The sequence below is a fragment of the Hippoglossus stenolepis genome, chromosome 23 (genome assembly GCF_022539355.2).
Source record: "Hippoglossus stenolepis isolate QCI-W04-F060 chromosome 23, HSTE1.2, whole genome shotgun sequence".
Classification (NCBI taxonomy): domain Eukaryota; kingdom Metazoa; phylum Chordata; class Actinopteri; order Pleuronectiformes; family Pleuronectidae; genus Hippoglossus; species Hippoglossus stenolepis.
In genome coordinates, this window is record NC_061505.1 from 3,784,781 (window position 1) to 3,795,343 (window position 10,563).

The 10,563-nt window shown below is 48.8% G+C and overlaps 2 protein-coding genes across 3 annotated transcripts; one reads left to right on the plus strand and one right to left on the minus strand.

Moving 5' to 3' along the window:
• Positions 1-154: 154 nt before the first annotated feature.
• On the minus strand, positions 155-2,711 carry wdr55 (WD repeat domain 55). Its single transcript, XM_035149512.2, has 4 exons — positions 2,101-2,711; positions 1,867-1,973; positions 1,324-1,593; positions 155-1,107 (listed from the first exon to the last, which is right to left on the minus strand). Exons 1-4 carry the CDS (start codon positions 2,644-2,646, stop codon positions 771-773), a joined length of 1,260 nt encoding a protein of 419 aa, XP_035005403.1. The 5' UTR covers positions 2,647-2,711; the 3' UTR covers positions 155-770.
• Positions 2,712-2,866: 155 nt separating this feature from the next.
• Positions 2,867-10,545, plus strand: LOC118102873 (coiled-coil domain-containing protein 171-like). Of its 2 annotated transcripts, XM_047338798.1 has the most exons (22): positions 2,867-2,975; positions 3,472-3,644; positions 3,836-4,064; positions 4,172-4,322; positions 4,408-4,577; positions 4,658-4,804; positions 4,978-5,070; positions 5,173-5,333; positions 5,421-5,559; positions 5,833-6,057; positions 6,132-6,221; positions 6,300-6,458; positions 6,742-6,909; positions 6,983-7,138; positions 7,365-7,857; positions 7,957-8,079; positions 8,171-8,292; positions 8,417-8,556; positions 8,614-8,812; positions 8,972-9,117; positions 9,430-9,484; positions 9,560-10,545. In XM_047338798.1, the coding sequence occupies exons 2-22, from the start codon at positions 3,502-3,504 to the stop codon at positions 9,749-9,751; spliced, it is 3,501 nt and encodes a 1,166-aa protein (XP_047194754.1). In that variant the 5' UTR covers positions 2,867-2,975; positions 3,472-3,501; the 3' UTR covers positions 9,752-10,545. The 2 variants fall into 2 exon arrangements, with proteins under 2 accessions (XP_047194754.1, XP_035005332.2); XM_035149441.2 differs by lacking the exons at positions 8,972-9,117; positions 9,430-9,484; positions 9,560-10,545 and having other exon boundaries at positions 8,633-8,807.
• The last annotated feature ends 18 nt before the right edge of the window (positions 10,546-10,563 follow it).

The window sequence follows — 10,563 nt, forward strand, 5'->3', positions numbered from 1 at the left end:
CTCATTGTGGGACTAATAAAGGATTATATTGTCTCTTCTTCAATAAAGTTTCACAATCACAAAGTCTATATTAAGACTAAGACCTAAAACATTGAATTTGATGTATAATGGATTAAATAAAAAAACATTTTCATTATCCAAACTTGGAAGGTAATTTCATGTGTATGCAATTTATTTCCTGAAATGAGCAGTTTAGTATAAAGCTGTGAAAATACAGGACGAATACTTTTTATATGATCGTTTTAAATAAACTTTCCTCACCCAGTTGAGTTCATTTAAACAATGTATCAAGAAAACATAACAACAATCAGATAAATTAACTTACTTATAAATGAACTCACTCAGGAGCATTTAAAAAAAAAACTTTATTGGATGTGAGGCAGGGTTTATGCCCCATATTGCTGCCAGCTGCCAGGGGGATGCGTTGGCTTCACATTTTGGAGATCCAACCTCCATCTTTATTTACAGTCTGTGGTCTGAGGTATGAAACCCAGCCTTTAAATGAATAATCTGATCATTTGTCTCTTATGAGATGTTCACTGTTCATCACACCACATTTGAGTTTCTACCTTCACATTTCCATTCATAAACACAAACACAGATGGTTTGTTTCAAAGTCAAAGACCTTTCACTGAGACTTCTGGGACTTGAAGTTCAGAACCTACTAATGTTTGCCACAATGAAACATCCATGATGAAGTTCATGATTCAGACATTGTGAGGCAGACAAACTGTCCAAAGGCACATTCATGACAAACTCAATGTAGCTTTTTAATCGCTGCCACTGTCACTATCGCTATCATCTGCCTCTTCCTCCTCCTCTTCTTCCTCCTTCTTCTCTGTTTCCTCTACAAGTCCTGAGAAGAAGTCGTTGTCTCCGTGGGCTTTCTTAGTGAGAGACTTCATTCGTCCGTCCTTCTTCTTCCTCTTGCGGTATTCTTTGACGGTCGTGTTGGGTAAAGTGGAAATGTCCCAGAACTTGATGAGCTGGTCGTGACCGCTGCTGACCAGGAAGCGGGAGTCGTGGGACGTGGCAAGTTCTTCAATGGGTTCGCCGACGTGCTGCCCGATGCAGCCGATGACCCTGTTAGGAAGGAGGTTGATGGCTCTGATGGAGAACAGACACAACGTTGCTATGTTAGTACTTTATGGCCAATGAATTGTTGACCATGAGGTACAAAAGTCAAACGAAATACTGGAGGGTGGAAACAGCCTCTAAATGATAATAACCAATGTTACAGTTTCGAAGACAAGAAGTAGGAGGTTGAGCGTATTGGACCCTGGACATAAGCTTTCAAACACAGGCAATCATAGCCCAACTCACCGGATGTACCCGTCCATGGAGGCGGTGCACATGATGTTGTCGTTGATGGGGACGATGCAGTCCACCGACTCGGCCTTGAGAGCGAAGCGGTCGCTGGTGGCCCCGAAGCCGTTCCAGTTGAAGATGTAGATGGTCCCCTCGCTGGAGCCGCAAGCCACCTTCTTCCCCCGCTTCATCAGGGCCAGCGAGGTCAGATCGCCGCTCTGGTACTCCGACAGCAGTTCAAAGCGCCGCCTCTTGAGGTGGAAGACGCCCATGGTACCGTCACCACTGGATCACATCACAGGGGATCAAAGTAGCAGGAAGGGTTTTTTAAGAGTTGATTTTGAGTTTGTCCAGAGACTGACTTCTATAGTAACAACCTCTGCTGGTCAATACACACAATACAGGTTTCAGACACTTCTGCATTGGCTTCACTTTCTGGAACCTGTCTACGAACATATATGTAAACAGTCTTTGGATAAAACAGGCAAAAACACTGGTCTGGTCCTTTAACTGTAAATAACAGTCACAGTAAACAAGGTTCTGTCTGACGGTTGTTACCTGGTGGTGAGCAGGATCCTCTTGGCCTGGTCCACAGCGATGTCACTGATGTAATCGTCGTGTTGTTTCAGATCCATGAAGGCCTCCCCTTTCCTCATGTCCCACACCTTCACAAACAAACACAACAACCACAAGGTTCCAGCTCAGAGGTGCAAAGGCTATTGTCACACATGTTGAAAGACCAATGGATACATCTGTATTTCAGATTAGTAAATGTAAAGAATCTTTCCGGACCTTCAGGGTTCCTCCATCGTCTCCGGTCGCCAGGATGTTTTCGTCCACCAGCTGCAGACAGTTGATGGGAGAACCGTGGGCCCCTCGGATCCTGGACACCAGCTGCCCCCGCTCCACGTCCATCAGGTGCACGGCCTTGTCCCGGGACACGCTGTAGAGCTTCAGTCCGTCCGCGGTGAAGCGAACCTGGCGACAGGACTTCATGTGATGCCCCGAGGACCACAGCTCCCGGTTCTCCCCCTCCGTGCACGAGTACGAATAGGCGTACAAGTCCCCGTCCACGTCCCCGCACACCAGCATGTCCCGAGTAGGGTGCAGCGCCACCGTGTTGGCGATCGCCTCCAGGCGGATGTCCTCCGGGGTGTCCAGGATCCTCGGGACCGGCGGCTCGCCTCCGTCCTCGTCCTCATCGGAGCCCGGGTCCGGGCCCTGAGCTGCGGGCTCCGAGTCTGAGGATTCTGGCTCACTGGAAGTCTCTGGAGCTTCTGTTTTGTCCGTTTCTGTCGCTGCGGAGCCCGTTTCAACGTGTTGCGCGGGCGCCGCCATGTTGTTTGGGTTCTTCTTCTTCTTCGAATTGGGTTTGGAAGACTCGACGCTGCGATGGCGTGTTGCTGCCCTCTACCGTTTGTAATAAATACTTTAATTGGCTCCCCTGGAAGAAGTTTTTTTTTTTATAGTAATAATAATTACAGTACTACTATTAAAAGTATATAAATATCTGTGTGTATATATACTTACAGTCAATGCTTTGTTTTGTTCACTAAATGGACGATCCCCATTGGCCAGACATCCAGCCAATCAAAACGTCTTGCGGAAATGACGTATGGACGCTAAAGATGGCGTCAGTTTCAAACCGCTCCGGACCGAATGTTATTGTAAGTGTTTCTAAAAGTTTACTACACATTATTTACGTGTTTTATTGCTTATGCTCAGATTCGATTAAATTATATGAACAGTCATGATTTTGTTAAAGTCGATTTGGATGAAAAACAAGATGTTAGTGTTGAATAATGAGGGAGAAAAGCGTCTTTGTATTTCCTATGCAAACATGACTCCATTCACAAAATGTCAGATTTCTAAAGTGTTTCCAGACCCACAACAATTTAGATAAGTTTGAACAAATGTGAACACAAAAGATTCAACGCCTCGACTGTCTGTTGAATTCGGCAGAGACACGATCCGTCAAACAGCATCTCTGACAATCTTAAAGTGAACATTAAAAAGGTCGGTTTGTCAACTGAGATCGTTTCCGCTTCAGTGCATCTGCTGCCCGGACAACCGACTCCCCAGCCACCGACACGCCCTCCTGCGTCCCTGCGGTCTGTCCCCTCGCAGAAAACAACAACAACTGTTCATTCATTTGTTTTCCAGCCTCACTGATCTCTGCTCAAAGAAGCGGAGATGCAGACCGGACCAGCGGAGAGGAGGAGACAGGCTGGCCGGGGCCGGCGAGGGGAGAGCGGCCACGGCCGAGCAGAGCCGCGGGGGAACCAGCCGGTGGTCCCGGTCACATGTGCCAGGAGGTCCGGGGAGGAGGTGGTGAGGTGCGGACTGAGAATTAACATTAAAAAAAAGTTCTAATCTCTTTTGTACTATTAGGTGTGTCCAAGTATTATCATATGAATTTATCCATATTATTATTATTATTAACTGTATAATTCAATATCCAGCGAGGGATTAGATGGATGAATAGACAGATCTATGAATCCACACTGAACTTCTCATTTGTCTCCAGGCCGAAAGAAATCATCACCGACATGAAACAGAGAGACAAACAGACAGGAGGAGGAGAGGAGTCGGAGGATGAGGATGAGGAGCGAAGGAGAGGAAGAAGGAGGGTTGTCAGGGGTAGGAGGGCAGCGTCAGAGGGGCGTGAGTGGAGCGAGGAGACGGGGAGGCTGAGGTGGAGGATCAACGAGCTGGAGAAGGAGAAACTGGAGCTGACATCCACCCACAACCAGGAGGTGAGAAACTGAGGAGAGAACATTCAACAAAATCTGACCCCAATGCTTCAAGGGTTCGACTGTAGTCATGGTAATGACATGGTAAATGATTGTGTGTGTGTCTCCAGCTGTGTAAGCTGCAGGCGGCGTTAACTCGGTTCAGGTCATCAGTGGAGCGAGGTGAAGCTCAGAGGGTGGAGCTTCAGTATCAGCTGACTGTGAGTCAGAGAGACGCCGAGCGAGTGGCCGAGCTCAGCAGAGACAAACACAGTCTCACAGGTACGTGAATCAAACGCACCCTCGAGACACAGTCATGGGTGAACACAGTGATACCAGTGTGTGGGTGTGTGTGTTTCTGTCTCAGAGCGAGCAGCAGAGCTCCATCAGACGGTGCACGATCTACAGAAAGCTCTGGACATCACCCGACAGGCTCGAGAGGAGGACCAGCATGCTTTGCAGCAGGAGGTCGAGGAACGAGATAAAATGATTCAAAGTTTCAGCTCCGAGAACCAACAACTGCGACAACTACTGCAGGTCACAGACACACAGAGACACAGAGATACGCTCACACACACAGACAAACACACTCACGCTCTCCCTCTACTCATCTTCAGGAGCAGGAGGAGGCTCTGCAGGAGTCAGAGACGAGGATAGCAGAGGTGAAGGAGGATGGAGAGAAGGAGGCCGAGGTGAACAGACGACAAGCCGGGGAACTGAAATACCTGATGGAGAGAGAGGAGAGGAGCAGGAGGGAGAAGGAGGTCTGATTATTTCCAATTTCACGATGTTAATGAAAGAGATGAGAAATTCATGGATTTGCACCAGTTCTTCTCTGACCCATGTTCTGTCCTCTCACCAAGTTTACTGGGAACAGGGCTGAAAACAGAACCTCCTCAAGTCGTGACATGTTCACCTGTGTGTCGTTTCTCTGCAGGTGTCGGATCAGAGGGTGAGGTCTCTGGAGTCGAACATCGAGGCGGAGCGAGCGGCTCACCTGGAGTCAAAGTTCAACTCTGAGCTCATCCAGGTGATTTTCACTTCATCACACTGAACAAAAATTAAAACCCATTAAGATGCGTTAAATAAGCTCTGTGAGGTAAAATCTGTCTGTGATCATATGACCTGGCAGCTGCGGGTGCGAGACCTGGAGGCGGTAGTGGCGGTGGAGAGGTCTGGCCAGCAGGAGGCGCAGTCCAGCCTGGAGATGCTAAGGACTCAGTTCAGAGAGGTAGAGAGAGCCTACAGCCTGGAGAGAGAGAGGAGCAGCAGCTCTGAGCAGCTTCTGGAGCGGTGAGGTCACAACGTAAACCACACAACGTTAAAACGTTAACTGTGCATTATAGTGTTGTTAACGCGCGCGTGTGTGTGTGTGAGAAGGTTGCAGGCAGAGTACGATCAGTATAAGTCTGACCTCACCGTTGCTCTGGAAACGGAGAGGATGATGACCTCTGACCTCACAGAGAAGCTGGAGGAGGAAAAGAAACGACACAGTGACATACGCTCACTGCTGGAACAGGTAACACACACACACACACACACACACACACACACACACACACACACTCTCTCTTTATTCCCTATGATCTACTTAAAATAAATCCACATAATTTCGTTTCAGTTTGATTCACCTTGAGTTTTGGTGAATTGACCCTTTAACCTCTCTCTGTGTGTGTGTGTGTGTGTGTGTGTGTGTGTGTGTGTGTGTGTGTGTGTGTGTGTGTGTGTGTGTGTGTGTGTGTGTGTGTGTGTGTGTGTGTGTGTGTGTGTGTGTGTGTGTGTGTGTGTTCAGGCAGTGAAGACTCAGTCTGACACTGAGGAGTCTCAAATGAACTTTGTGCAGAAGATCGGAGAGACACTCCACCAACACATCAACACAGGTGAACACACACAGGTCACAGGCTGTTGTTCCCCTGCAATGCATGATGGGAAACCGAGTCCTTCTGCTGAGCTGCTTCAGCTGCTGAAGACGACGCTCGTCACATCTCAGCTCGGACTGGAGGAGACGGAGAAACAGGTGAACTTTCTGCTCCTGACGAGTTTCCTCATTTTCTTCTCAAGTTTTTAAATAAAGTAGTTTTTCTCTGGCAGGTCCAGGATCTACTTCTAATGAACGAAAGGCTGCGGGAGGAGAACCACACCCTGCAACAGCTGAGCTCAGATCAGAGCAGACAGATCCAGGTCAGTGTCCGATTACCAAACCAGATTTTACTTTAAATTATTTTATGACGGCTCTGTGGTCTGACTCTTTTGCTTCAGGTGTTGGTCAAACTGGAGGAGGAGGTGACTCGTCTTCGCCAGGAGAGCTCTGATTGGTCAACGCAGAGCCGCGGTCTGCAGGCCGAGCTGCAGAGAGAGAGAGAAGAGAGGGCGGCTGAGATCCAGAAGATGACGAACAACTACGAGAACGAGTCAAAGGTCGTGAGATTTTTTATTTAGCTGTTTTTAACTCTTCTCTCTGCTCTTTACCTGTTAAACACAGTAATTGATCGTCTTCATATACAGTCGATTCTCATCTTTTTATACAGTCACTGATCATACTCTTTTTCTTTCTTTCTCTCTTTCTCTCTTTCTTTCTTTCGCTCTTTCTCTTCACTGTCTCGCCTCTCGACATCATAACTTTGTTAAGTTGAAAGTATTAAATTACCCTGATGAAGACGCTGAGTTAATCTCGTAAACGTTGTCTCTCTCTGTGTCTCAGGCTCGTCTGTCCTTCCTTCACTGTCTCTACCAGCGCCTCCTGGCGGGCTGCATCCTCCTCACTCAGCCCCACTGCATCCTGGGTAATTTCACCTGGACGGAGCTGTGTGATGTCATCAGCGAGCAGGTGGACCGGCTGAGCTCGGACCTCCACAAGGCCAACGACAAGGTGAGTGTCAGAACAGGAAGTTCTAACATCCATGTTGGGTTAGATTTCACCTGTCACCGTTGTACTTTTACAGATCGACCGCCTAAAGAGCGCTTGCGAGAAGAAGAGCGTGTGCATACGTGAGCTGCAGCGCCATCAGCAGCGCGCGTTGTCTCGTCTGGAGGAGGGCGTGAGGAGGAGGGAGGAGGCCTGGAGCAACCAGCTGACGCAGCTGCAGAACGAGCTGCAGGTAACAGACGACTGACTCCCCCGCAGCGACAGCGACGCTCAGAGCTGAGTCAGCAGAACTAAGTTTTCACTCTATCGTCCCTTTAGTTAGTTTCAGACTCTGAATCATCACTTATTGTCCCCGTGAGGACGAACTCACTTCACAGCAGCAGATCAGACTCCGACAGACATGATGAAACATCAGAGACGTCCTGATGAACTGAATTATTTAATACTTCCTCTCTCAGGTGAGTCGCTCTCAGTGCGACTCTCTACGTGATCACGTCTCCTCTTTCGAGCTCCACCGCTCCTCCCTGACCTCCGACCTCGCTCGGCTCCGGGGTCTCCTCTCTAAAAGCCGCAGGGAGTCGGCCTCCCTCCTGTCGGCCTGCACCCTGCTGGCCGGGGCATTGAAACACACCCACCACCACCTGCGGACGCTCTGTGAGCAGAAACGCCTCCTGTGCAGACGCCTGGCGGAGAGGGAGGTGCTAGAAGAGGAGGTGAGGAGGCTGGCCAACGCTCTGGGCGACGAGGAAGACGACGAGGAGGAGAGAAGAGGGAGGATGGCGGTGAGGAGGTGGAGGAGGAGCGTGTGGGCGGTGTTGGCTGTGAGGAGGTGGTGCACACTGGCTAAAAAGACGACGGTGTTGTTGCGGGTGGAGAGAGGAGGCGGGGCTCCGGCAGTGTGTGTCTGTGGAGAGACGGCTACGGCAACACTGAAGGTTCAAAACAAACCAGGTGCAGGTTGATGACGAGTTCATGAAAAGAGTTGAAACTGTCATGGGAGACGATTCCAGTCGAAACTTTTTCCAAACTCTTTGTTTACTTGTGTCTTAGATGATGACGATGGTGGTGATGAAGGTCGTGAAGGCGTGTGCGCTCGGTGGCTTCGCTCTAAAGGCCTCTCCTCCACCATCATATCCTGCATGGCCGACCTGCAGGGGGCGCTTGCACACGCTGGTAACTTCAGCCACACACTGTATGGGTCAATCACTGGGTCAGTTTGTTTGAGGTGGTCAGTGACGACGGAGGTGTCTTTCTCACTCTCCAGACTCCGCCCCCCCAAAGGTGATGTCTGCAGCTCATTCGGGTTTGTCCCGCCTCCTGGATCACCTCCTCAACCAATCGGACACAGTGTCCTGCAGATTGACACCCCCGCAGCTGAACTTGAAGGTCCCTGAATAAGAACATTTTATTATTGATTGGAATATGTTTTGGAAATGGAGTTCCACAGGGCTCCACTCTCTGTCCTATATAAATGAATAACCTTTGATCTCTGCATGTGTCCTCCCATCAGGCCCTGGTGTCCACCCTCCAGCAGCACTTCCTGCTCTTCAGCCAACGGCTGCACTCGGCCGAGGTGGAGAGGCGGAGTCTGAGGCTGGAGGCGGCCAATCTGAAGAGGGACGGCGACGGGAGGGAGACACCTGCCAGATGGTGAGGGTGCACACACACTCAAACACACACACACACACACGTTCTGTCGATCCTAAGGCTGTGTGTGTGTGTGCAGGTCCCGGCTGAGCGTTTCCACAGCGTGTGTGTGGAGCTCCGTGAGGCTCTGACCAGAGAGCGGGAGGCTCAGTCGTTGATCCAGGAACAAACTGACCGGCTTCACACGCTGCAGCTGCAAGTGGACGCACACACCCATGAGCAAAGCGACGCACAACGCACTCTGAGCCACACCACACAGGTACGTCCATAGACACCTGACGCACCCAATGAGTCTGAACCAGGAAGAGCGATTACGCCTGTGTCGTCGTTTCTTCTTCATGTGTTGTACGTAAGTAGTGAAGTTTGTCATTACAACAGTTCATTATTTACTGCTGGTGAATTCCTCGTCTCTCTTCAGGTTCTGTTTGAGGCTCAGCAGGAGGTGAGTCGGAAGGAGCGCTCGCTGAGAATTCTGGGTAAACACCTGTCAAGTGTTCAGAGTGAGAGGAAGCAGCTGGAGGAGAGACTGCAGCGAGCTGAGGACGAGCTGAGGGACGCCACCAGGTAAACACACGTTGGCTCGAAAGATGTTAGATTTTTTATTATTTCTTTATTATTCCCCAAACTTATCTATTTCTTCTTCTTATTGGGTTATGACCTATACTGCAGCCAGCCACCAGGGGGGCGTTCTAGAGGATTTGGCTTCACTTTTTGGAGCTGTCATGTCATCCGTCTTTATTATGCACATGTTCTAGAATCAGGTGTAAATCTTTTCACTGGAATTCATTTTGGACTAACTCGTCAGCGCCCCCTTGGGGAAATGCAGGCGCTCTCGTTTGACTGTGTTTGTTCTTCGTGTGATTAATCTCTTCGCAGACATAAAGATGAACTGATCAGCGACATGAAGGCTGCAGAGATGAGCGACAAAAAGGTCAACACACAGACACACTCAAACACTCACACACTCACAGCCTCCTATAATAATATCTCTGTGACCGTGTTTCAGGTGACGGCGTTTCCTGATGAAACCTCCCTGTTCACTGGGCAGGAGGCGGAGTTTAAACCATCAGGCCCCTCCCACCACAACCAGGCACCCTCCTCCTCCCCCCTCACCAAACCCCCAGAGGCCAAAATGAAGGAGAAGAAAACCACGAAGAAGAAGAACAGAGGACACGTGAAGAGCGGCGGGAGGAAATAGACTGTGTGCGAACTGTTCACCCCCAGTCCTGGAGGTCCTTGAACACTTGACAGTTGAAAGTTTCAAACTCTTTGAGCTGAAGCTTTGGAAAGTTACGGAACACTTTGGATATCGTGCGTTTAGGTCCTGCAAAAATGTGAAGTTGATGTAAACATTCAGACAATTAAAACTTTATTTATATGATTTTTTTTAGAAACAAAAGCATTTTTCAATATGATTTAGTTTTTTTAACTTTTTTTCTTTCACCGCAAATGCACCATATGGTCGTCAGACGTCTGTCATCAACCAGCTGTGTGTGTGTGTGTGTGTGTGTGTGTGTGTGTGTGTGTGTGTGTGTGTGTGTGTGTGTGTGTGTGTGTGTGTGTGTGTGTGTGTGTGTGTGTGTGTGTGTGTCACCAAAGAATCTGGAAACGTTGACGAGCAAAAGTAAGAAAAGTTTAAACCAGAAGAAAACACTTTTATTTCTGCTGCATCAGCATGACGACCCTGCGTGCGTGTGTGTGTGTAGTCCTCAGGCTTTGCCTCTGAATTTCTATTAATGTGCATATACAGAAAAACATCCTCACGCTCACACACCCTCAGGCTGTGTGTGTGTGTGTGTGTGGAAACGTCATTTACAAAGTGACTTAAGCTGCTGTCACACACACGCGCTGGTTTGTGCTGATTCTGAGAAATCTCTCTTTTCCTCTGGAGATGTTTGTTCCTCCTCAGACGTTGGTTCAGATTCGACTTGTTTCTCTTCATTGCTTGAAACAAAAAAATATTAAAATGAATCTTGACAAAATCTTCACAAACTAAGGATTTTTATTGTT

What these genes read in the sequence shown, in the direction of transcription:
- LOC118102873 (XM_047338798.1), top strand. Translation starts at nt 3,502, where the DNA reads ATGCAGACCGGACCAGCGGAGAGGAGGAGACAGGCTGGCCGGGGCCGG. An exon ending in CCCCGCAGCTGAACTTGAAG is followed by an intron (nt 8,293 to 8,416) that starts GTCCCTGAATAA and finishes TCCTCCCATCAG; the next exon opens with GCCCTGGTGTCCACCCTCCA. An exon ending in AGGGAGACACCTGCCAGATG is followed by an intron (nt 8,557 to 8,613) that starts GTGAGGGTGCAC and finishes GTCGATCCTAAG; the next exon opens with GCTGTGTGTGTGTGTGCAGG.
- wdr55 (XM_035149512.2), bottom strand. Translation starts at nt 2,646, where the DNA reads ATGGCGGCGCCCGCGCAACACGTTGAAACGGGCTCCGCAGCGACAGAA. An exon ending in ACGATGGAGGAACCCTGAAG is followed by an intron (nt 1,974 to 2,100) that starts GTCCGGAAAGAT and finishes TTGTTTGTGAAG; the next exon opens with GTGTGGGACATGAGGAAAGG. An exon ending in AGGATCCTGCTCACCACCAG is followed by an intron (nt 1,594 to 1,866) that starts GTAACAACCGTC and finishes GATGTGATCCAG; the next exon opens with TGGTGACGGTACCATGGGCG.